Source organism: Thamnophis sirtalis, unplaced genomic scaffold (assembly GCF_051295495.1).
Source record: "Thamnophis sirtalis isolate CommonGarterSnake01/CBP01778 unplaced genomic scaffold, rThaSir2_p1.2 scaffold_1, whole genome shotgun sequence".
Classification (NCBI taxonomy): domain Eukaryota; kingdom Metazoa; phylum Chordata; class Lepidosauria; order Squamata; family Natricidae; genus Thamnophis; species Thamnophis sirtalis.
The window spans coordinates 66,511,578-66,538,281 of NW_028261381.1; the positions used below are offsets into that span (position 1 = coordinate 66,511,578).

At 41.8% G+C, this 26,704-nt stretch overlaps 1 protein-coding gene across 2 annotated transcripts; it reads left to right on the top strand.

Moving 5' to 3' along the window:
- Positions 1 to 12,713: 12,713 nt before the first annotated feature.
- On the top strand, positions 12,714 to 24,314 carry GSTP1 (glutathione S-transferase pi 1). 2 transcript variants are annotated; one of them, XM_087714576.1, is made up of 7 exons: positions 12,722 to 12,860; positions 13,058 to 13,096; positions 16,948 to 17,054; positions 17,677 to 17,764; positions 18,620 to 18,723; positions 21,251 to 21,358; positions 23,864 to 24,314. In XM_087714576.1, coding segments are annotated over exons 1-7 (636 nt in total). In that variant the 5' UTR covers positions 12,722 to 12,859; the 3' UTR covers positions 24,053 to 24,314. The 2 variants fall into 2 exon arrangements, with proteins under 2 accessions (XP_087570705.1, XP_087570702.1); XM_087714579.1 differs by lacking the exon at positions 21,251 to 21,358 and having other exon boundaries at positions 12,714 to 12,860.
- The last annotated feature ends 2,390 nt before the right edge of the window (positions 24,315 to 26,704 follow it).

Genomic DNA, 26,704 nt, shown 5'->3' on the forward strand with positions numbered 1-26,704 from the left:
TACATTACCAAGGCTAGTTTGAGGCTGTCAGCCTTGTTAAGTTGATCAGACAGGAAACATGACCAGATGAACTAAGTCTAGTCTATTGTAAGGTTAGCAGAATCTTGCACGTCTGAAAGTACAAATCTCCCACCATCTCTTTTACAGTCTGAGAAGTTAGGAAGGTTCTTTTACTAAGTCTTTTCACATTATGCAGTTGTGGGCTATGCCCCCTCTTATCTGATCATTCCCTAGACAGTATCTCTTCTCCAATCTCTCAAAGTCATTTCCTCATAAGATTACAGAGGCGCATTTCTTAATTGTTGGATCCTTTACTATTGATTCAGTAGATCTTAGATTATTCATCAAAAAGTAGAATTTCAGATGTATTGGTATCCATTGTATTTGTATAGGAAAAGAATGAAAGAATATGTGCTTTTTGGAGATGTCATAAAAATAACATTTTATTGTGTGTTTTGCAATGCCCTAAAGTTAGCATGTTCTATGAGAAATAATCACATACATTAACTTGATTTTGAGACAACAGATCAATCAGTAATTCAATGTGCAGTCATTTTATTCAGATTTTAGATGAGCTTGTTCAATTTTGGATATGTTTTTTTCAGGAGATGATATATGGTTTTCAGGAAGCATAGGACCCCAGGGGACGTCAATAAGGAAGCTTCACATATCACCCCATTTTTAGACTGCATGAAGCAGGTAAATCTGGCTTTCCAAGAAAATAAAAAAACACAAGAAAACCAAGAAAACCCCCAGCATGAATACATAAAGAACTTTTTGACCAATTGAAAGAAAAAAAGGGATAAGTACTAAAAATGGAAAGAAGATCAAATAACTAAAGCAGAGTACCAACAAATTGCCTGAACCTGCAAAAATGAACTTAGGAAAGCTAAGGTGCAGAAGGAATTAAACTTACAACAAATTTCAAAACAATAAAAAAAAGTTTATTTCAACACATAAAAAACAAGAAAAGTGAAAAAAAACACTGATTGATCCACTAATGGGATGAATTGCAAGAAAGTAATAGGCAGTAGAGAGAAAGCATAACTGCTTAGTTCATTCTTTACATCTGTCTTCACTCAAAAAGAAAATACAAACCAACTTACCAAAAACAAAACCATATAAGACAGGCTAGGAATGCAAATTAAAATATGATAAGCAAAAATAAGATAAGAGAACACCTGTCAGCTCTAGGTAGATTCAAACTCAGGGTCCTGATGGATTACATCCCAGTTTTTTGAAAGAACTGGCAGATGTGAACTCAGAACCTTTGAACCATATCTTCAGTGTCCTTGGAACATAGGGGAACTACCTGAGGGCTGTAAAAATGTTGATGTGGTTCCCATCATCAAAAAAATTGGGGGGGGGGGACCAGATCCAGGAAATTACAGACCAATCAGCCTGACATCAATACCCGGAAAGATCTTGGAAAAGATAATCAAGCAACAAATCTCTGAACATTTAGTAAACGTAAAGTTATAATCAGTTGTCAACATGGGTTTATCAAAAACAAGACTTATTTTATTCTTTGACAAAGTGACTAAATTAGATGATCAGGGAAAAGCCATATAGTATATAGTTAAATTTTAGTAAGGCATTTGATAAAGGCATTTGACAACATATTCTTGGTAAGCTAGAATAGACAGCATCACCACCAGATGGATTTGTAACTGGCCGACAAACCATATTCAACATGTAGTCCTCAACAAAACTACATCCATATGGAGGAAACGAAGTAGTGCAGTTCCCCAAGGGTCAGTTTTAGGCCCAGTACTCTTCAATATCTTCATGAACAATCTAGATGAGGGAATAGAAGGGAACTCATCAAATTTGCAGATGACACTAAGCTGGCAGGAATAGCCAACACCCCAGAAGATAGGCTAAAGATCCAGTTGGATCTCAACAGAATTGAACATTGGGCCCTGTCTAACAAAATGAAATTCAATGTAGAGAAAAGTAAGGTTTACACACAGTCAAGAAAAACCAACTGTACAGGTAGGACTAGGTCAAACTTGGTTCAATGCCAGTAACTGTGAGAGTGATCTTGGAGTCCAAGTGGACAATCACTTAAAAATAAGCCAATAGTAGCAGCCGCATCCAGTTTTGGTCACCACAATATTAAAAATATGTTGAGGCTCTGGAAAGTGAAGAAAAGAGCAGCAAAGAGGATTAGGGAGCTGGAGACTAAGACACATGAACAATGGTTGCAGGAATTGGATATGTCTAGTCTAGTGAAAAAGATTAGGGGTGATAGGATAGCAGTGCTCCAGTATCTGAAGGACTGTCACAAACGGGGTGGGGGTGGGGGGTGGAGACTATTTATCAAAGCACCAGAAGGCAAGACAAGGACCATTAGAAGGAAACTAATCAAGGAGAGAAGTAACCTAGAACTAAGGAGAAATTTCCTAACAGAAAAATTCAGCAATGGAATGCCTTTCCTTCAGAGGTTGTGGAGGTTTCCATTGGAGGTTTTCAAGAAGAGATTGGACAGCCACTTGTCTGGAATAGTATAGACCAGTGATGGCTAACCTTTTTGGTGCCGAGTGCCCAAAGCGCATGCATACAACCCCAAAATGCAATGCAGGTGCCCTCATGAACACCCCCACACAAACACGCGTCCCCCACACATGCGCCCCACCTTCACTTTGTCCCATTTTGACTTCCAGGTTAGTGCAGCAGGCTTTCCAAGGCCAAAACAGGACATGGGGACGCCTTGCACAGCCCCCCCCGTTGCCCTGTTTTGGCTTCCAGGTTGGTGCAGGAGGCCTTCCAGGCCCAAAACGGGGTGCAGGGGGAGTGCACACATAAACATGAACCACCAAAATGCAGTGCGAGCGTCCCCACACATGCATTCTGCCCCCCATGTATGTGCGCATGTGTTCCCCACATGTGCACTGCCCCTCGCACATGTGCTGCAGAGGCCCAAAAACCAGCTGGCCGGTAGGAGGCGTGCGTGCATGTGCGCTGGAGCTAGGCTGGGGTGACGGCTGGTGTGCCCGCAGAGAGGCCTCTGCATGCCACAGGTTCGCCATCACGGGTATAGACACTCCAGCTTGTGCAGGGAGTTGGACTAGGTGATCTCCAAGGTCCCTTCCAACTGTTATTCTGTGTTCTAACTCTCTACCTGCTATTGCCAACCATCCACGAGCCATGTACTATTGATAAACTACAACCTGTTCATACCAGCACTGTGTCAATCCAGTGTCTAACAAGTCTTCTGAATCCAGCCCCTCTATTGCCCATTTAGTGCTGTAGCTAAATACAGGTAATCCTCATTTAGCAACCCCAATGAGACTGGTAACTTGGTTCTTAAGTGAAGTAGTCACTAAGTGAAACTACAACTGAGTATATGATCAGCTTTCCTTTGTTTTATAGACCCGCAAAGGTCGTAAATGAGACGATTGGTGAAAAGTCACTTTTTCATCACTGTTATAACTGCAAATGATTGCTGTGTGAGGCAGTTGCTAAATGAGGACCATCTATACTACTTTCCCCTTTGCCTTAGCGTCATGTTGTTCATTTTAAAGGCAAAATTGTGACATGAATTGTTGATCTGACAGCCAAATCCACCACCCTTTTGTCATTGGTTTTATTAAATTATAAAAATTGATACAATTCCTCAGGTCTTATTAGGCCTACCTGTCCAGAGTTATATTTTACCATGATCTGCTTCTCAAAGAATAATGACCTTTTGCAAGCCTTTTAACAACCATGGCAGAATGGAAAGCACACTTCCAGTGCAACATTTTGGTTCCACTATGTAAGTATCCTTGTGGTCTGTTCTGTGTAATAGCTAGCCTATGCTCCAGGGATGGGTTCCGGCTTCTTCTACTGCCGGTTAGCTCAGGAATGCGCTTCGGTGGCTCACATGCTTCGGGCGTGCTCTACACACACATGCGCAGTAGGTTAAAAAAAAATCCTTCTGCACATACACAGAAGCAAAAAACCAGATAGGTGCCGCCAATAGAATCGGTTTGGAGTCATGGCCGGCCGAGTTACTACCTACTTGGCAGAACCAGTCCGAACCAGTAGGAACCCACCTCTGCTATGCTCCCAGATCTTGGCCTCCAGACTTCTTCAGCTGATCCCAGAGTAATGAGTAACAAGTCTACGACTTCCCATATATGGTTAACTCCCCAGCCAATATAGCAACTGCTGAAAAACCCTGAGCTAACTTGGGACATTGCAGGAAAACAAGATTTCTAGCTATGAAAAAAATAAAAAGAGGGGGAAAGCCTGGAATGGTTCTTTTTATATAAAAAGATAAAATATAAAAAACCCTACAATAATAGAAGGTGGAATATTGATACCTGGGGAATTTCTCTTATTTGAGCTTTTCTTCCATTGGACCTGAAGTACAAATTCCCTGATTTTCAGCCCCCCTCCACTTCCTGGGTGGCCCACTCTTCTTCCTTGTCATGGTCTCCCCCATCCGCTCCCAGTTTTTTTAGTTACCTGCCCAAAGACAGAGGTGAGGCTAAGCTCCATATCCCCGATACTTAGGCATTTATCTTCTGCGTGAGCCAAGGTGGTCCTTCCGACAGCCTCTTGCGATGGCTTGTCCTCTGGCTTGGGTGCAGGCAAGGTTGCTCCATCACCCAACTGGGAGCGGGTGTGAGAGAGGGGTCCAGAGGCAGTGGTTGAGGCAGGGTAAGAAGTGCTCCTGATCCTGGGCCGCTGCATGGATTGCCGGTCTTCTTCATGGGACCGACTGCTTGTCCTTTGGGAGAGTCCACTCTTAGACTGCCTTTGAGCACCATGTCGGGTAGTAGATGCTTGCAGCTGTGATGTCTCACTGTTCAGCCGGTGGGTCTCCCGAAGGAAAAAGAACATGCTGAAGACTGGCAAGGAGCTATAATCCTCCTTTAGAGCTCTTGCTATTTACTCCCTCTTTGGGGAAGATGATCTATGGCAAGGACCAGCCCCCTTTCCCACTGCCGTGGCCTTCCTCTCTGGCTCCCATTCTCATAGGCACATTCCATGTGACATTGACCTATATTCCTAATTCTTTCTCACCTGTTTCCAGTTGCTCCAGTTCTGTTCCTTATGCTACCTGCTTGCCCATTCTATTGTGGACCACTCTGCTGGCATCTGTCCTCTCCAAAGGCACGCACTCCTAGCCGGACTACCATAGCGTTATATTTCTAGATCTGAAGTAATGCAAATATCTCAGAATACCTTTCAGCTACATATACCTTCCACTGTTTCACTCCTTTTCCCATTAATTTTTTCTCTGCAATGTTTTCCTCGTTGTGGGATCACTTTCCCTACCCACTCTAAACACTCTCTCTCCCTTTTCTTTCTCTCATTCTCCTGTTTCCTATCCTTTCTTCCCCTCCCTGATCTCCCTTATTTCCCCATTCTTTCAGGCATTTTTTCTCTTTGCTGTCCCTGCTTCGATTGGATCATCCCTTCTGTTTCCCAGGGCTGGAGACTGTCCCATGTGAGTAGGAGGGGACCTTGGCTTCTGTCACAGCTCACCCTCGCTCTCCATCAAAACCTAATCAAGTCATCTTATTATTGTAAGGAGTGAGATTGAAGCCGGAGGATGTAGAGGGAATCTGAGCTTATCAGGTCAGACATATGACCCGGTCCAGATTGGCTTTTCACTAATGATGCAAACAAGGTAAAACAACTCCCTGAAGTAGGAAACCCAAGAGGTCTCAATGCCTGCAGGATATGGTTTGAGCAACACTATGGAGTCCCTGGGCATTTAAATAACATCTATTTATTTTTGAAAGTAATGCAGTAAAGAAAAGAGACTGAAACAATACCCTGGGAATAAGATAAAATCATATGCTAGCAGAGTCTATTTTTTTTTAAAAAGAAAGTCTTTGATAAAACTACTATCTCCGAACCCCTGCTTGCTGCTTGCTACATCTGTTCAGGAATCAAAGCAAATCTTTATTATGGTCATAGACCAGCATAATCTTTAGTTATTTGCAGGGCATTTTTCTCTTTGTTCTGCTGTCTCTGTTTCCATCCTCATACCTGCATTTGCTCCCTTAAGCCTTACTCTCCATTATGATTCACTCACACATGCGCCATCCCCTCTCTCAGCTTAGAAAGCGGATTGTATTTCAGCAAAGCTGGACCCCACCTGTGGCATTGGCTACCTTTCTGGCTCTTTGAATGGCAGAAGGGAATGAATGGCAATGCTCCACGTGGACTGTTGAGCAGACCATTCATGATTTATTTAGTGGAAAGTTGGCAACATTCCAGTTCAGGAGTAACCAGACCTCATCTAGCTCTTTCAGACAATGCCAAAAGTCCTGGATGAGGTCTTAATGTTCTGTGGCTCATCTAAGAGAAATCAAGAGCAGAAAGAAAGAACTAAAGAACAAGTCTCAATTGCTTAGACATTGAAGATTTCTCCTAACCCTACGGGCTATTTTCTTACCTAGACTGTTATCATATTTACAGGGACGGGATTTGTGTACTTTTAATTGCTTTAGGTACCAGACAAAGGTTTTCCATCACTACATCTTCTTGTTGAAGAGCATCCTGTCCTCAATATCTACTTGTCAAGCATTTTATCCATCTTTATATGCTTGAATAATGTATCCATAGATATATATTTATACGTATGCAGTTATTTATGGTTAGGTGACTGGGCTGCGAAAATCGGTATCATGGCAGCAGAGGAATAGAGAAAACGTCAATCTCATTGCCATCTAGAGATTGTCTAAATTTTTGTAACCTAGATCTGTTTTTTTTTACACTCCCCCTTTTTCCCCCTTAGGGCCTTTACCGTCACAACAATTTTGCAAGGAAGGTCAGGGAGAAAGAGATCGAAATCAAGTAGCTCAAGTAAGGTTGTCACAACACTTGGCTGTGTCTCTCAGATCTGACCTGGTGATGTCTGTCAACTGTGGCAACTAGAAGATTCTCACCCTGCTTGCCTGTTGTCTTTCATTACAGTAGAGCAGTGGTTCCCAAACTTGGCAACTTTAAGACTTGTGGACTTCAACTCCCAGAATTCTCCAGCCAGCAGAGCTCCACAAGTCTTAAAGTTGCCAAGTTTGGGAACCACTGCAGTAGAGCAAAATTTTCATCAGAGGTGTTGAACTATGATTGGTCTTTCTTTCCATATTTGGTTTCTCTTCAGACAGCTGGCAAATACTCAGAGGTGTGTTGCTCCCAGTTCAGCTCAGTTCAGCTGAACCGGTAGTGGAATTGCAGCCTGGGTCGCAGAACCGGCAGCAACCCAGGCTTGCCATGCCCCCGAATCAGTTTCCCGATCTCTTATGCCGTTGCCAACATGTTTCTGCGCATGCACAGAATAATATTTAGTCAACTGCGCATGTACCAGCAATGTGCGGCCAGCAAAGCGCACATTCAGTGAACTGAGTATAGGAACCCACCCCTGTAAATACTGTAGGCCAGTGTTGCTGGGACTCCAGTGGCCTGGACTCGGGACAACCATCCCATCTCAAACACATGTCCCATCTGCATTTGTAGGTGTACCAGCATGGCTGAAACTATAAAGTGAAAGACCTGAGCGATCTCAAGCCCTGTGTCCCCGAAGTACTTGGAGACCTGGCACCCACAGCTTCCTCCCTTTCTATGTGGTTTCTATGCCACATTCTGCCTTCAAGGGAGTTGCCCTCCACTTAACAATCATTTATTTATGGACTGTACAGAGTTACAACTTCAATGAAAAAATTAACTTACGACGAGTCATCCTGCTTACAATGATCACAGAATCCACAAGGTCATGTGATCAAAATTTGGGCGCTTGGCAACAGGCACATATTTGTGATGATTGTGGTGTCCCAGGGACATGTGATCCCCATTTGCCACCTTCCCGAGTGAGCTTCTAACAAAGTCAATGGGGGAAGCCAGATTCATTTAATGGTCATCTGATTCACTTAAGGCCTGTGGAAAAAAGGTAACAAAATTGGCTATGACTCATTTTACAACTACCTTACTTAGCAACAGAAATTCTGATTCCAATTCTGGTCATAAGCCGAGGACTACCTATACTTGGCATCTTTCCCCCTTCCAGCAGCTCTCAAAGTATGCAAAGATAGGGTACCTGCAGTCTGGGCATCTGACTACCAAGGAAAACGTAATAAAAATAAAATAAACCCTATAGCCCCATCCTATCCTTAAATCAGTGAGTATATGATTGGAGAAATCAGATCTTCTTTGCTCATCTCAGGGGTGAAATCCAGCAGGTTCTGGAGAACCGGTAGTGGAAATTTTGAGTAGTTTGGAGAACCAGCAAATGCCACCTCTGACTGGCCCCAGAGTGGGGTGGGAATGGAGATTTTGCAGTATCCTTCCCCTGCCACGGCCACCAAGCCACGGCCACCAAGCCATTATACAGTGGTGGGTTTCAAAAATTGTTCAAACCTACTCTCTGGGTGTGGCCTCCTTTGTGGGAGTGGCTTGCCACCCATATGACCGGATGGGAGTGGCTTGCCACCCATGTGACCAGATATGAAGATGCCGACGACACTTGTCAGAACCACCTTAAATTACCTCACACACAGCACCGGCATGCATAAGAATATGATGTAAACTTGTTTTTTAAAAGGCATCTTTAAAAAAACAACAACTTCAACACACGCAATGTTCTGATTGCACCACAAACGCAGTAGTCATCCTTACCTTTCACAGAGGCACTGAGTTTTATAAATATGAGCATGATAATGTAGAATAATCATATCCAAGGACCAGTACTGGGTTTCAAAAAAAATTGCAACCTCTTCTGTAGGTGTGGCCTGCTTTCCGGGTCCACTGGTGGAACCTCTTCTAACTGGTTCGGTAGATTTGACGAACCGGTTCTACCGAATAGGTGCGAACTGGTAGGAACCCACCTCTGAAGCCATACCACGCCACGCCAAGCCCACCAAACCACGTCCACAGAACCTGTAGTAAAAAAAAAAGGAATTTCACCACTGGCTCATCTCCTTTGTGGGGTGATAGAGAAATATCTCCACAGTTAAATAAAATCAAATCTTATTTTCAAAAAATGAAAAGAAAAAGCATAAAGACATCTTTTAACTACAAAATTCAGTGGCAGAGGGGGGAAAATAAAATGAACTCTTAGGGCTGCAAGGAAGCCAGCATTTTAGATAAATGAATAGATAAAGATATAGAAAAGATAAGGCTTTCAGTTTAAGTGGATCCCAAGATGATCCCAATCTTCTCTATTTAGAATTACCTCTAACACAAAGTAATTCTAGTTTGCCCAAGATTGCAGAGAGATAATAATCTCCAGAAATTTAAACACTGACAAAGAAACTAAGTGTAGTCAGTTTTTTTTTTAACCTTTTCTCATTCCTGTAGGGAATAGATGCACCTTGGAACAGATGTTGTCTTTGTGCAAATCTGTTACATGGAAAATACTTTTTTCTAAAAAAAACAACAAAAAAACACAACTGTAATCAAGGTTAAAGGATAATCTTACCTCTCTCTTTATTTCTACTCATCTCAATGTACAGCGTTTTTACTTGGGTCCTTCCTGTTGCAGAATTCCTGAAGTTTTCAAAAGAACAGTTTCAAAGTACCAGTATGTAAAATTGGGTCTGTTTTGCCAACGATTCTGTTGACAGCAGAGTTGGGTAACTCGTAGGGGGTAGGATCAACTTGGCATTTCTTGGCCACAACAGACTGGTACAACCCATTTCCTACAGTTCTTGAGAATTCCCCAGTAACATCATTTTATTTTCTCCCAGAGAGCCATAATATAATGGCATGGGGCACTGCTCTGTTTAGTGGAGGGACAGAAGTTTGAAACCTGGTCTTTGGAATGGTAGGTAAAGCAGAAAAACTCAAGTGTAGTCATTTTTCAAAAGTTGAGAAAATGGATCTCAGTGGTGTCTCTCTCTCTCTCTCTCTCTCTCTCTCTCTCTCTCTCTCTCTCTGTGTGTGTGTGTGTGTGTGTGTGTGTTGTAACTCATTCCCTTCACCCATGAGGTTCTCTTTGCAATCCATCCCATTCACTGCTCTTTGTATTGTCAACTCTGGTCAATAGTAAAATTGTAATCATATGATTATGGGGATGCTGCAATGGTTGTAAGTATAAATACCAGTTATAAGTCACTTTTTCGGTGCTGTTCAAACTTCAAATGGTCACTAAATGAATGGCTGTAAGTCAAGGATTACCTATAGAGGGCTGCAACGTGGGGGTAATTTTGACTTTACAGTTTCTTGATTCCCATTAGTAAAGTATTCTTGTTTATTGTATAGCTGATTATGGCAACTGGCCTTTTAGGAGATGGAGTGCAGAGGTTCTTCTAATCTAAGACATAACCTTGTAAACTTTGACATTAGATTCCAGGGAATCTTGCAAGGCCTTTTGGTCCAACACTTCTGTTTTCTCTTGCAACTATTCATTTTCCTCTATAGGTTTATCTTTCTTGCTCATATTCTATATATTTTCCCTTTGTGCTTTCTTTCCAGAGCAAAGATCTGAAGCAAAAACATATACAAGAAGCTTTTGACTCATCTAGGAATTTCCAAAGGCAAAGACTGAAAGAGAGAAACTATACCGACATTCCAGCTGCCCAGGATATTCTGTTATCATATTCACATGATACCCTAAACCAGTGGTGAAATGCAATTTTTTTTACTACCAGTTCTGTGGACGTGGCTTGGTGGGCGTGGCAGGGGAAGCATACTGCAAAATCTCCATTCCCTCCCCACTCTGAGGCTAGCCAGAGGTGGCATTTGCTGGTTCTCCAAACTACTCAAAATTTCTGCTACCAGTTCTCCAGAACCTGTCAGAACCTGCTGAATTTCACTCCTGCGCAAAATCAGGGGTCCTCAATCTCTGCACCATGGTACACTAATGGGTCTTGAGGTGTTTACAACCAGGCCACGGAAACAGCAGGCAAGCATGCACATGGATCCCCACTTGCGCTAGCAGTGGATGAGTAGTGTGCATGCCACTTGTGCAAATGGAGCTGCATGCACTTGCACAGAACTATCCCCTAGCCCCATCCCCCACCCCACCAGTCTGCAAAGCCGGAAAGGTTGGGAAATTCTGCTCTAAACCATTCAGGGATTGGATTTACTGTGTAATCTAAATCTGGAAAGATGATAACCTTGTGAATAGATGAAATGCCATTAAGCATTTTTTTTTCTTGGAAAAACAGCTGAGCATAACTTGGTATGTTGTTTGAATCCAGACTAATGATCAGCTTATGGCAAGGGTGTCAAACCCACGACACATTGTCCTCACGTGACATAATGCAACTTTCCCTTCACTAAATGGAGAGTGGGAGTGACCAGTGCGTGGCACAACCCGCACCTGGCTTATGGTAAAGTAGCAATTAGTCCCTCAAGAAATCAGCACAGGCTACAGCAGTAAAGAGCTACCTTTGCTGCCGAATTTGCTGTGCTCTGCTGTGGTTTTGCAGCCGCTGCAAAGCTATGGGAATTTCTTTTGGAATAAAGGAGATGAGATGAGATCGACTTTCCCTTTCTATGTATCTCCCTATTCCTAGAATCGAAGCAGACTACCCCAGACTTTTAGCTGCTTGTAAAATAAATTTAAAAACTTTTTTTAAAGGGTACTAGTTCACTTTTTCTGGGTAAGTGTCCTTAAGCATGGTTATCACTGGACAATTCTTAAAACAAAGGTTGCCACTAATTTCAAAAGGATATATTCCTTGCCTTTAGGTTGAGGTGAGACTTCAAGCATGATTTACTATAACTGCAGACCATAATTAATATTCTGACATAAATAGAAAACTACAACTAGATCAATGACCAACAAGCACAAAGTAAAATGTCTATATACTCTATAGCATACACTTCTTCCATAGAATAAGGATCTAATTGAATCACTGGTTTGTTTCAGAGCTGGAATGATGCATGCATATTTTCTGTGCATGTGATGCAATTCTCAAGCAGTTAAACATGTTTCAACACACTGTAACATTAAGATCTCAATTGACAATTGTATTTCAAAATCACCATCTGGGAACATTTCTTTTATTCCTTCATTTAAAAATTTAAAAAGGGTTGATTTTTAAGATCACATACTGGTCAAGTGACTCTGGACAGCTGACAAAGCAATAAAAGCAAACTGCAGAAGCAACATACCAATCACCCACCCACTCACCCCCCAGTAACCGTGATCAGATGAGGTTATGCAACATCAGGGCATAAGGCCTGAGGGAACAGCCAGTTTAAGGCTCATCCTTTGCATTCTTAATCTCAGCTATGAGTGATTCTCATTTATGAGTTTTATCCTCTATTAGTCTCTTCTGGCCTTATTTTGCACAAGGTAACACTTCAGTAGTTTCCCATTACTTCTTCTATCAGACACAATTGCTGCCCAAACCATTACTTTGTAATTGGAAGCAGCATTCAGGTTTGACAGCATTCAGCTGTATGTTATGTGATTGTGATTTATAATCTATTTCCTCCAGCTGTTGCTCCTCTCTCTACTAATTGCAGTTCCCGGAAAAGGGGAAGGGACACCCTACTATTCGACGTTGTGAACCAACTTGGACTCTAAAAAAGCAAAAGTCGAGTCTGTAAACGATCGCGCTGCAGTGCCAGCGCCGTGTTCCAAAAGACAATCGACTCCCCGTTTATTTAGGCATCATCGTTTTCCCAGGCACATTCCAGTGTTCGAGACGACCCAAAAGATTGCCATTGACTCCTGCTAGCGGCTAAACTGAGGCCAACTTAGGCTCGGATATAAGGAAGAAGCCAAGTCTAAGAAGCCCTTTCCCTCTTCCTGCCCCTTTAAGAAGGGCTAGTCCAGAGGCCAGCTAGTGGGGCGTGACTCAGCAACTTTTGCCGAGCTTTGCTTTGTGCAGATGCTAGCTAGAGGATCTGTTCGATCAATCGCTCTCTGCTTTGGTTGTGTGCCTTGAACCGCAGATTTTCCGACAGTGAGTAATCCCCACATTTCTGTACCGCTGGCCTGGTTCTCCTTCCCCTCCTGGGGTGATGGGCACACGCGAGATGCAATGGGGGCCCCCATCTCCTGGCAGAATTAAACGCATGCCGTCGCGGTGCGTTTAATTTATTATCTCTAGCGGGTGCTGCGGTAACAATCCTCTTTCCTTCTCGTGTTTTTTCCTCCTAGTGCCTGGCGAGTACACTCTCACCTACTTCCCTGTGCGAGGTGAGTACTGAGAAACGCATCTCGGGTGGGGGAGCTTTTTAAAATAACGTTGCAGGAAGGAGAGCGGGGAAATCTTCGCCAATAGGACGAAGCTTGAAATATTCTTCAAAGCTCTTTCTAAACTCGCAAATGTGTTTGATTTGCAGCAGTTGCTCTATTCGTCTCCTTGCTGGTTTCCTCCTGCAAAACAGACTGCCGTTTTTACAAGGGCTTTATTGTTTCTCTCCGATCACTTTGATCATCTATGGGGGGGGGGGGTATATTGTGCTGTTGCCAGGAAGTGAAGAATTCTGGCTGGCTTTGTTGCATCCCAGTTGACCAGCTTGGAGTCTTGTTTTGGAACCTTCTGAGCTGCCCATGGTGCTTAACCTGGCAGAGTCCCCCTGGGAGAGGTTTATTCGCCCCACATTTATTATTTGTATAAGTAACTCAAGGCAGCAACGATAACTAATACTCCTTTTTCTCCTCCTATTCCCCACCACCACAACAACCACCCTATGAGGGATGGTTAGGCTTGAAAGATTTAATGACTGGCCTGGTCACCCAACCAGCTTTTTAAACTAAGATGAGACTAGAACTCACAGTCTCTGACTTTCTAGTCTGATGCCTTCACTATTAGACTGAGCTTTAAAGGCAGCATGAGAAGTCCCCATAAATACACAGGACAAAAATGTCAAAATTATTTGCTACAAAAAAAAAAGTATGTGAGGAGGGAGTATATCAGAGTCCTTTTTGTAGTTGGACACATGTATTTTCTCATTATCATTCAAATATAACAGCAACATTTAGTTATTTAATCCTGTTAATATTCATAGCAGTATATGAAACACTGTATCTTTCATATACTACCCTGAATATTAGCAGTAATGTATTTCAGAATAAAGGATATATTTAGTTTAGGAAAAGGAGTTTTTAGCTCCATTAAGTCCTGGGGGGGGGGGTGTAACTTTTTGTCTAAACTATAAATACATTCTGAACAGCACTGAAACTGTTCAGATAATAAACAAAGGAACATTGAAAAACCTTTTTCTCTCTATTTCCTCATCCATTTTTATTCAAGATCTCTCAAGAATTCTTCTTTTGCAGTTTGATCTAGATTGGCTTTAGATTTCTGTAATATTCTGGGGAACGGGGAAAAAAATAGCACCCACCCATGAATTTTTTACCATTTTTCCATCGGGGAAAAAGTTTCACTTTCATCAAACTGAATATAGATAGAAAACAAATGCAGATATTTTTTTAAAATTTTGCAGAGCATTTATTGAGATGTATGCCCCCCCCCCAAACTAAATAGGATTTGCTGCATAATCAGTTGTATTAACATTCCATATCCATATAGAAGGTATGTTCTCTGGGTACCACCTGAGGGGCGGAAAGGCAGATCATATGGATTCTTCATCGTTGGAGCTCTCAATATTTATTTTAAAATGCTTTTATTATAAAAATGTGGAAAATATACAATCAGATAGGAAGAAATTAAAAACTCAAAAAAATTAATAGAAAGAGAATATATATTTGTTGCTCAGGGTTAAACTGAAGGGTCCTTGATGCTCTGAGGTTGCTTGTTTTATTGCAGATGTTTCATTATCTGCTGCTGATGTCGTGGATGATGTTACCTAGTTTGGGCAATGAAACATTTGCAAGAAAACAAGCAACCTCAGAGAGCACCAAAGACCCCCTCAAAGAAAAATATTTTTGAATTAAATGTATACAAACAAAAAGTTCAAATTACAAATTACATCTTAACCACATGGAGATATACTGTTTAGATTTTGTACGATGCTGATAAAAGTCCAATTCCTATTCAGAAAGTGAATACATGTCTTCCATGCAGGTCTCTTAATAAGTTGTAATTGTTTAGTAGTTCACATATTTAAACACTTTTTCTACCCACATTCAAACAAGCCCAAAACATACAAGTTCAGGTCCAAAATATTATGTTTCCAATTTAGGTTAAACCCAAATTTTACTACACATTCTCTGGGGTACTCAAATACACATGAAAATAATATCACAGAGTATTAGTTTGATATTCATTAAAATATCAATAAAAACATTGTTAAAATAAAATATCCCACTGCTTCCTTGTTTGCTTTTATTAACAGCTTTTGTTCACCTGCTCAGTCTAACCAACTCTGGGTGTAATGTACATGAGCAAGCCAATACAAAATATATCAACAAAAATTAGCTTTTAAAAAACACAATAAATTAATGACAGCAAAACAGGTAAGCATTCTAATTACTCTTGAGGCCCATGGGATATAATTCATGTTCTGTGTTGGCAAAGCAATTGGGGAGAAGATGGAAGAATAAGCCTGAGGGAAATGGCTGCTGTTATTCAGTAGTTATTGATCTTGCTATTCGGCTAAGAATCAGGTGTAGTTCACCATTATCTGAAGGAGGGGTTTTTTTGTCTCTAGATTGTTTTGAGCATACAGCACCACCAAATTTATTGTTTGGTTTAATGATTTTCTCAGATTTATTTACTGCACAATAGATAGGGTTTCCTACCTATCTATCACCAGGAGTAACTTGGCTCCTGTGACTTCATGGGCATATTTTTCTTTTGAAAGCAAAAGATAGGTGCTTTGCTACTGCCACTTCTGGGATGGTTTTTGCCATACCAACCCTGGTTTTCCTCAGAGGACTCCCATCCAAATATTAACCAAGTGTGACACTTTTGCTGAAGTCACCTTAGCTATGATTTGGAAGATGGTGTATTTTAGTCTGACAGAGTTGGCTGCCATCAGAGGTTGCAGTTAATGTGTGATCAATCCCTTAACTTTTGTTGTTTGCTTGCTTAGCTGGTATTAAGCACCATTTGGGCAAGTATAAAGAGGCTGAGCTATATAAGCCGTCTATGGCTGCTTCTCCTTTTGGAAAGTAGTTATGTCTTGATTCTGAACATTTATCCATCAGGAGGAAGTCTTGGACTTAGAATGAATGCCTCATTTTATGACAATACAAAAAATGTACTTATTCAAATCCCAATAGCAACATTTTCTTTCTTTCTTCACTCAATCATACTTTACATATCAATCTGTTCCTCTCATTTTTCTGTTGGAACACTACTATTTTAAAGAAATATCTGGAGTTCCATGGATGAAGAAGCAGCCTGGGCAATGGATAGTGCACTACATGAAACACTCACAGGAAAAAGTGTAAAACACAACATTTTACATAAAACATTACCAATAGAAGGAATTATTTGTTCCTCAGAATTGAACTGTGGGGACCTTCGTACTCCAAGTTTGGTTGTTTTCTTGCATTTCATTACCAAACTATGTAACATTATCAGTTCTAGTAGAGAGTGGGGTTTACTCTCAGTCTATATACTAGTGGATTGCCCTGTTAGTGTTGGTAGGAGTGACCTTGGTGGTTCCTTGATTGGGCTGTTTTTTTTTACAGTTAGCTTGTTGGCAGTGTAAAAACATTGCTGTATGACCTTCCCCTGAATCTACTGAGGTTGAATTCAAGAGGCCATAGAAAGCTGTAATATCCTTCACAGACAACTTCCTCCCATTCCAATATTTGACTCAAGCATGCAACTGCTTCATTTTCTGATAAATCTCTCTCATTATTATCTGCATCAATTTTGTTCATTTTAAACTTCTTCCTTACCATTTCTTTGGCACATGTCATCTTCATTGCAGTGACAATGAGGTTTTCTTGAAAATACTGCTTCTCATCACAGAACATGCAAAATTAAAATGTGGGGGCTGAGTGTGTAACTTAGCATCTTGTGAATCCAAACAATTATAGTCAGTGACCCATACTTAAAAATTATGGTTGAGTGTGCTTAATAAATATTGCCACTAGGTTTATCCATGTTTGAATTTTTTTTGTCTCAGGACGTGGAGAAGCCATACGCCTGCTGCTGGCTGACCAGGGACAGGAGTGGACTGAGGATGTGGTGAATGGGGAGATTTGGAAGAAGGGAGATCTGAAGAAATTATGTGTGAGTAAAGCGGGCTTTGAGATACATTTTATGGGTTTAGAAGAGAAACCTTTTTGCAAAATGAGCTCTTGCATGCATTCCAGCTCCCAATGTTGTACCGTATTTTTTGGAGTATAAGACGCACCGGAGTATAAGACGCACCAAGATTTTGAAGAGGCAAATTAAAAAAAAGTTTTTACACTCTGCAGACCTCCCAAAAAATGGCCTTTTTTTGTGAAAACGGGCCAGTTTTTCGCTCATTGCTGCCTTCCCCAACCCCCAAGGAGCACTCTGGAAGCCTCCTAAAGGCTATGCACGGCCATTTTAGTGAAGGGGGCAGGGTTTCGGGAGGCCAAAAATGCTGCATTCAGTGTATAAGACACACCCAGATTTTCACCTTCTTTTTTGAGGGAAAAATGCATTTAATACTCCGAAAAATACGGTAATTTCATTAACCAGATTTCTGTCTTAGGATGCACAGCCTGTGGCTCTCCGGTTAGTTTACAAATTTCATTATCTTCGGTATTTTCAACACTAACTGGGTCTTGGAGGAGGTATTATTCAGCAATATCTTTACTTACTTGGAAATACTATGGAATGCTCCATCACTAACCACTTTTCTCTCATTTCTTTTCTTTTCCAGGCCTTTGGCCAGGTGCCGAGATTCCAGGATGGGAATTTTATATTGCATCAGTCAAATGCTATTCTGCGCCACTTGGCTAGGAATCACGGTGGGATATATGGGCAAATCTGTGGGCATGTTGCCTTTTGGGGCTAGAGCATTTGTGTCTACATAAATGCTTATGTGTATGTAACATGCCTTTGAGATGATCGCAATGGATTTCTACATGCTTAACTAAAAGACCAAGAAAAAAATATAATGGAATTTAATTAATAGCTAACAGAGATAGAGCCAGTTTGGTGTAGTTATTAAGGCACTGGGCTAGAAACCTGGAGACCAGGAGCTCTTGTCCTGCCTTAGATAAAAGCCAGCAGTGTCCTTGGGCCAGTCATTCCTTCTCAGCCCAAGGAAGCATGGAATGGCAAAGCATTTCTTAAATCTTGCCAAGAAAACTATAGAAATTTCTCCAGGCACTAAGAATGAATACTGACTCAAAGCATAAACAAACAAAAGGAGATGATTTTATTATTCATAACAAATTTTTAAAAATATAATAAAAGGCAATTATCAGATGTGGCTAAAAATACATCAAAAATTGGAGAATAAGAGTTATGATTTGCATAAATACCGATAATAAAATAAAAACTGACTTTGGCCAAATACATCAATCAGATATATGCTTAGCAGTTGTAGATTGTCTTCCAGATGTTAGATGCATGAAGTCTCTGACTACATTCCCATACAATGCTAACCCAAATATAATTTGTTTTTGACTAAGTCTGTTTTTAATTCCACCCATTATAGATCGACTTGCTGTAGTTTATTCAGCAAACCATGATTTAGAAAAATCCTGGTCTAAACTTGCTATATCGGTGATGGTAGAAAAATGCAGTTTTAGTTATCAGCGTTGTTATGATGATCCTCTCTAACTTTAGACTTGGCCACTTTCTTTCCTTCCCCATAGGACTCTATGGTGAAGATGCAAAGGAAGCAGCACTGCTGGACATGGTGAATGATGGTGTGGAGGATCTGCGAAACAAATATGCCCGCTTAATCTACCAGAACTATGTAAGCTGGATTATAGGAGACCTTGGTTTTATTTTTAGCTGCTGTATGGAGAGCTCAGTCCCCTATTTAATGATTTCTTGGTTTCTCTGAGACCAACAGGGTGATCAAATCATGGGATTTTCTGACAGTATCTAAGAAGTAGATTTTATTGGGAAAAGCTAATTTGGGTTTCAATCTAAAAAAATGTAACAGTAAACCTGATTAATTTAGTTCAGATGAACTTTTTACCCCACTGCAGATGGTAAAGCTTTAGCCAAAGGGGTTCCAGTAAAAGTGCCAGTGATGTTAGCTCCACAGTCTCATTCGATTCCTACTAGCCAGAAGCCATGGTTGGGATGTTTCCTATTAAAAAGCATCGCTAGCATCCAGGTTCTTTGCCTGATTGCAGTGAATTCTTTTAGGGCAGGGGTGTCAAGCTCAATTGTATTGAGAGCCAGGTCAGCGTTGTGGTTGTCCTCTGTGGGTGGGGGAGTAGGGGGAGGAGAGGTGAGGCCGGGGATGGGGGGATGTGGCCTGGATGATCATGATGATGTTGAGGTATATGATAATGCTGCTGCTGAGAATGGAAACTGGACTGGAGCTGCAGCTAGGTTTTCCCCTGTCAGAGCTTTTGGAAGAACCTGGGGGCAATGCACCCTTGGTGGCATATTCTGGGTCTTGGCAACAGGTTAATTGTCTGTCTGTCTGTCTGTCTGTCTGTCTGTTCGTACATACATACATACATACATACATACATACATACATACATACATACAGCTATTTGTGTATGTGTGTGTTCCAGCATAATTTTGGCACCAGAGGTGAGTACCTACCTGTTCAGACCGATTCAGACAAGTAGGTAGTAACTTGGCCACGCATGCCTCCAAATCAGTTCTATCGGCGGTGCCATAGGTGGCGCCATCTTGTTTTTTGCTTCTGTGCATGCGCAGAAGCAATTTTTTCACTATTATGCATGCGTGCACAGAGACTTACTCTCTGGAAAAAAATATTGTGGGGGTAAGACACCCCTAACCCCTTGGGGGGGGTGTTCTGTTAAGATACAGCCTGTTGTGCCTTACAAAGGATTCTACTGTACTGCCGTAAAATGGATTCTACTGTACAGTGCAGTGGAATTGCTGTGGTAATGGCTTCACAGTATTCCACAAGGGGGCTTCCTCTGGTAAGGGAGAAAATCCAACCTTAGAAATTACGTTTGGTCTGGACATTTTCAACACGGTGATTTCATTTTTATTGACGCTTCTGGGGGCAGAGGAAAAACATTTTTAACTAATTTAATTGTCACTGAAATCAGGGCTCACGGAGAAGTTGCTCTTGCCATCGCCTTTTCAGGAAATGCGGCAACTTTAATGGAAGGAGGGAGGACAGCCCATTCCGCACTTATAATTCATTGCTTTTCCTGTCTAATACAGGATTGGGAACAAATACCAGGGCAACACCGGGCTATCAGCTAGCCAGGTATAACAATAGGCAGCACATCATCTAGAAAAGGCAAGATGAAGGCAAGTGGAACATGAGAACCAATGATTAGCAAGAGAGGTTTGGATTAATCAGAAACCCTGATCAACGGGGTTGAAAGAATGCTAAGTGGTGGAGTGGTCCATTAAAGGGGAAAATGTGCATTTTATGAAGAGTATGGACTCAGCCCAGTGACTAGGGCAGTGATGGCTAACCTTTTTGTTGTTGGGTGCCAAAAATGCGAGGGCATGCGCACGATAGCATGTATGCATGCCAGCACTCAATGTAAAGTGTGCCTCCACATGCACATGCATGCACAACCACCCCACGCTCCCACCACGTGCGCTGCACTGCTCGCCTTCAAGCTTCCTACGTGGGAGGCTGTTTTCTCCCTCCCCAGGCTCCAGGAGAGCCTCTGGAGGGGAGGGTGAAAAAACTCCGGTAGGCCCGTTTGGGCCATTTTTCACCCTCTCCAGGCTCCGGAGGCTTTCCTAAAGCCTGGGAAGTATGAAAACAACCTCACTCAGTCCTCCAGAAGGCCGAAAATCAGGTGCCTGGCAAAAAATCATGCTGGAACTGATGACTTGCGTGCCGGCAGATATGGTTCTGCGTGCCACCTGTGGTATGTGTGCCATAGGTTCGCCATTATGGGACTAGTGAATGCTAGCTGCTATTATATTGGAAGTAAAAACTAGATTTATTAAGAAATAAATGAAGATTAGAAAAGCCTCCCACCTACAGAGGTCTTGGACAGATGGGATAAAATTATCCTTGTTGGTTGAACACAAAGACATATGTCAGGTGAGAAAGATCCTGAGTTCTGTTTCTCCTTTTACCATGGGCTCCTAGGTGTAAAGAGATCATGCCATCTCTAACAATCAAACCCTTTTTTTAAAAACGAGGCATGGATTACCTCCCCCCCCCCCCCAATAACAAGAGCTCAAGCAAACGGAATCCTTCATTTTGCATTATTGGTAGAAATGTCTTAGTGCATTCCTTTCACCCTAATTCTTCTCCCAGGAGGGAAAGGCAGACCTGGGGGAGGAAAGAGCTGACTGTTTTTCTTTCACAGGAATCTGGCAAAGCTGCTTACATTGAGGCCCTGCCAGCTGAGCTGGCCCCTTTTGAGAAGCTCTTGGCTGAGAACGATGGAGGGAAAGGCTTCATTGTAGGCAAACAGGTAATCAAACCATCACAGCTTCCTGTCGAAGACAGACATCTGGACTGGCCATTAATGGTCTTCCGGAGATGGAGGCAATTACTCTGGGGTGAAATTCATACATTGTTGTTAATGTGTGTTCACTGTTAATAAAATCACAGCAGTTTACTATATTGCAGCCACCGCTGTCTGGTTCATGCCAGCCATTAAATCAAAGCTAAAGCAATCAAGTATTGCTAATGTGCTAACAGCAGGCTTCTGCTTTGTCTTGTCTATATTAATCTTGATTTTAGATAAAGAGGGAATACCGACTCGTCCTTATTGTATAAATGGAGTAATACATTTAGAATCCCACTTCTACTCTCAGTTGATAGTATTTCTTAAAACTCAAGAAAGCTGCTTTTTAAAAAAAGGAAAATCAAGGTTTTTCGGACAGTTGGGGTTTTGTACTGTGTTCTGTGCTTTCCTGCAGTCCCACAGAATTGTTATAAAAATAAGGACAAAAAGCCCCCCTCCCCCACGGGTGCTTACTTTTCAAAGCCTTTTCCAGCAAAGGCCATACCAGGTTTGGTGCTTTCTTCTGTGACATAAAGCAACATGATGCATCAGTGTATGTGTTTCTACTTTCCCTCATGTTTTCTGAGCATATTTGTGTATGAGTGAGTGAAAACTGAGCAACCCTGAGCAGGTTGATTTCCCTCTTCCTGCCAGGGTTGCTCTTATTCCTGGGAGGGAGGGGGTGTTTCCTAGACGATTTACTGGGGGTAATTTTGACATGGCTTCTCTTATTGAGTGGTCTATGCAGACCAGAGGTGGGTTCCTACCGGTTCAACCAGGTTCAGCCGACCCAATAGTGCAATGCCAGTGTGGATCACAGAACTGGCAGCGAGCCAGGCTGGCCACGCCGCCCAGTGGTGGTTCCAGATCCCATTGCAACCGGTATGGTGCAACGTGGCTGGGCGTCCACCAAATGCACGCAGCAAGCGCATGCTTACTTACTGCCCACGATGCTCCAGCTGCTCGATGGAGCGTTGTGCAGGCTCTGTACGTACCATGCGCTTAAGCCCCGATTGGCTCAAATATAGGTAAGGAGGGTGGGCGCGCGGGCCCTACGGAGCACCGTACTGGAATGGTACCTGGTACTCCCAGCAGGCACCGGTACACCCGTACCGGGGCATACCATTCATATCCCACCACTGACACTGCCAAATTGGTTCCCCGCTTCTTCCGAACTAGTTCCCCAGTCGCCATCTTTTTTTTAGTTCTGCGCATGCGCAGAACAATTTCCATTGAACTGTGCATGCATGCACAAAGCGTGCACACGAGCGAGCCAGTAGTAATGCCAGCTGAAACCCACCCCTGATGCAGACCAAGGGTTCATGGCTACCACGGATCTTGCCAACTTACTGAGGGGGCGACATGCGTAAGGGGTGATATATTGGAGTAGATATGATATGATTTGAAATGAGGGACATTGACTCCGCCCCTTGTCATGGACATATCATTCTCTGGTTGCTATGGAGTTTCACTGTATATCCCCCTCCCCCCCATTTTCTTCCTCTGGAGAAACTTAAATTAGTCCAGATGATTTTCAAAGGACAACTGGGGAGTTTCCCATGGGCAGGATGGATCATTTGATTGAAACCCTGATTTTCCACTTTAAATAAGGTGGTTATGGCACTTGATCAGATTACACTGGAATGTCCATCCCTCTTACAGTTCCTTAGTAGACCAAGATGTTCCTGGAGATGAAGTAGCAAAGGAAAACCCATCTTAAGTCTAAGAGTGGTTATATAAGATCTTATATTCAAGCTTACACTATGGGGAAATAGGCAGAAAAAAGATCATACTGTATTTTGCTGCCCTCATTGTGTCCATTGAATGCCACCGAGTAGCCCTTTTTTTGTTCCCCTAAAAAGCAACCTTCAGGTATGGGTAAAATACAAATAGATTAAATGCGTAAATATGCTCCACTTGGAATCATCAGCACATTGCGAGTGACTGCCAGACTGCTCCCCCCCACAAACACAATTGGAGGGTTTTTTTTTCCTGAAATATTTTTCTCCCTTGATCTCAGCGAAATCCAACTCATTTTTAAACAGAGATTCTGTTTAGTTTTTGCAGGGTTGTTCTGATAGGTAGAGATTCAAGTCCCTTTATGTGATTTCATCTCAGTATTCCATAATTCTGTAGGTTGCAGGAAAGCACAGAACACATTATCGAAATCCAGCTATATGAGAAATCTCAATTTTATTTTATTTCTAAAACTGCTTTCTTGAGTTTTGAGAAATGCTATCAGCTGGAAGTGGAAGAAAATGCCAGCTTTGCCATTATAGATATTTAGCAAATATGGTACAGGTAGTCCTTGAAATGTTTGATATGTATTTAGGAGGTGGGGTGGAACATCTGTGTATCGTGTTATGTACAAAAATGCAAAACTAAACCTGTTTTGCAAAGTTAATGATGTTTTTTTATTTCCATTGCTCTCTTCTGTTGCTGGGTTCCACTCTTCTCCATCTTCTTCAGATTGGCTTTGCAGACTATAATCTGCTCGACATTCTACATGTTCATTTGGTCCTGGCATCCAATTGCCTGGCTTCCTTGCCTTTGCTGGCTGGCTACGTGCAACGCCTTAATGACCGGCCACTTCTCAAGAATTTCCTGGAATCAGATGCCCGTAAGAAACGCTTCATCAATGGGAATGGCAAGCAGTGAAGCCATTTACTTTCCTAGGATGCAAGTTTGTAGTTTTGTACCTTTGAGATCTAATAAAGCTACCGTAGTTTTTAAAAAGGCCTCTGTCACTCTGCTGGGGAAGGAAAATCACGAAAACCATGGAGATGGAAGCCTTTTACAGTCCAGAAAAGATGGTTTTGCATTTGGTTTTTAGTTGTACTAAAGTAGCAATAATGCTAAAGCATTTATTAATGGCAATGGTAGATACACTTTTAAAAAAGAATAAATGCAGTTCTGCAAAGACTGATTCATGGTGTGGCTATGACACAGGAGTAAGAATGTATCATTCACCCATGCTCTTTTCCCATTGGAATCAAAATCCAGTCGATGCATTTTTTTAAGTCAACAGTTCCTCATAAATCAGTCAACTCCCCCCCCCTTTAAATATATTCTGGTCTCTCTTACTAGCAGCGTACATTTCTCTTAGCAGTAATCTGCATTTCAGGTTCCAAGATTACAGTTCCAAAATTATGGTGTACACTGCATTTCAGGATTAAAGATTGCTAAAACTGCTGATTTTTTTTGTTTTTATCAGGATCTGATATTGAACTCTACTACAAATTGGAGAAAATATCCTATTAGTCACTTTGATTAAAATAATTTCAGCAACCATTTCTAAGGTAACTTATTTTCAGACAGTTGTCTATTAAATAAGTGTCAAACCATTTTCTGCCCCGCCTCATCAAACATTCTTGTCATATCTTCCATATTTTCAACGGGTGCATTGCCCAGTCGCTTCTCTTTTCTGTGTTGGATCAAGTTATTTCTATTTATTATACATTTAAAATAGGTCATATTGCTATTCTGCTTGAGATTCTTAGGTATTTTCTTTATATAAGTTCATCATACATACCTTGTACCTATTCTGCAAATGTATCTTTGAAAAGAAAAAAAGCTTTTCTCAGACTTGTAACCAGAATTCTTTTAATAAATCAGGATATCTGAAGAACCATCTCACCCCAAGGGGCCAGGCTTCCCTATTCATTCTAGCATGGGGTGGGCAGCTATGCAACTTTACAAGTTGTGGACATCAACTCCCAGAATTCCTAAGCCAGCCATGGGAGTTGAAGTCCACGGTTATAAAGTTGCCATAGTTGCCCACTCCTGTTTTAGCAGAAGGGGACCAACTGCACACTCCATCAGCCAAGGAATTTCAGCCGTGAAGTCTAGATAGGAGGAGAGACTTTTCTGCTGTGGCCTCTGCCCTTTGGAACATCTTGCCAGTGGAGATGAGTTCCACTCCCCTCAATCCTTCTGGCTCTCTAGAAAGACCTTAAAACTTGGTTCTGCTAGTTGGCTTGGGGATGCTCTAGGCTAAAGGTGGTTAGTGCAGTGACAGAGAAGACACTACTTCATCCCCACATTTTTTGCCTGTATTTAACTCTTGTAATTTTAAATGGTCTTTTATATGTATTGTATTGTAGGCCACCCAGAGTCACATTGGAGGGTGATATGAGCAGCATATAAATTTAATAAGAAATTTTAAAGGAGGGGACCCATTCTGATTTGTCATAGATGAAATATGATTTTAACTCCAATTTTAAATATTTTCTTTTACAAGGGAGCCATTATTTGTTTTTTTAAAAAAAGAAATCGTCTCTAGGGATACAAGCACGAGAGAATGACAATGTCTTCTAGGGTGGGGGTGACGGAACGGGACTCAAAGCCTTGTTTATTTTTCTATGTTGGTAATTTTACAGAAAAGTAAGCAAGTTAGTCCTGGAGAAATGAATGTTAGCCCCTTTTTTTTGGGGGGGGGGAATCAATTCTGCCATAAATTGCTGGATTGTAAATGAATTTCAGTAGGGTGATGCTAGACTCAGGGCCACTATATGGTTGAGGGCCACATGCAACTCTTAAATGATACTATTCCTATCTTTTGAACATATAAATAGGGAGGGACTTCTATATGATGTCACTGAAAATCATGGGCATGCTTGTTAATCTTTGTATTACCATCACAAGCTACTTTTACTAGGAGCTCAAGACATTTTGCTATGTGAGACAGTGGACAGAAAGGTCTTCCTCTGCTAAATAGATACTAACAGCTTAACTTTACCTTCAACACTGGCAGTAGAATTGTGTCCTTCACTCTACTCGAGAAGGGTGTACTAGTTTAGTTTAGTTTCCTTTATTTGTATGCCGCCCTTTTCCCTGGGGGGACTCAGGGCGGCTCACAATTCAAAAAGGGGGGGGGCATAAGCCCCTCCTCCCCTTTTGTCATTCAGTACCTTTCCACTTCATTTCTCCATACGCCAATGTGTATCATATGGTCATGCTTCACATTCATTGATCAAAATTGTCCTTTTTGCTTACTTGGTTAGGTGTTTGGTTGGTGTTTTTTTCAGCCATACTGCCTGAGATATTGGTAATGCAAGCCTCTAGATCAGAGGTGGGTTCCTACCAGTTCGGTAGAACCAGTTCGTCAAATTTTTGAAACCCACCACTGACACAGACAGACAGACAGACTCACACAGAGAAAGAGAAAAAAAGGAAGAAAGAAAGAAATAAAAAAAGAAAGAAAGAAAGAAAAAGTGAGAGAGAGATGAAAGAAAAAAAGAAAAAGGGACAGAGAGACAAAAGGAAGGAGAGAGAGAGAGAGAGAGAAAACACACATGGCCGGCAAGCCAC

Bases quoted from the DNA above. Each gene is read 5' to 3' on its own strand.
- GSTP1 (XM_087714576.1), top strand. The intron at 13,097-16,947 runs GTGAGTACTGAG...TTTTTGTCTCAG, and splicing joins CACCTACTTCCCTGTGCGAG to GACGTGGAGAAGCCATACGC. The intron at 17,055-17,676 runs GTGAGTAAAGCG...TTTCTTTTCCAG, and splicing joins GAGATCTGAAGAAATTATGT to GCCTTTGGCCAGGTGCCGAG.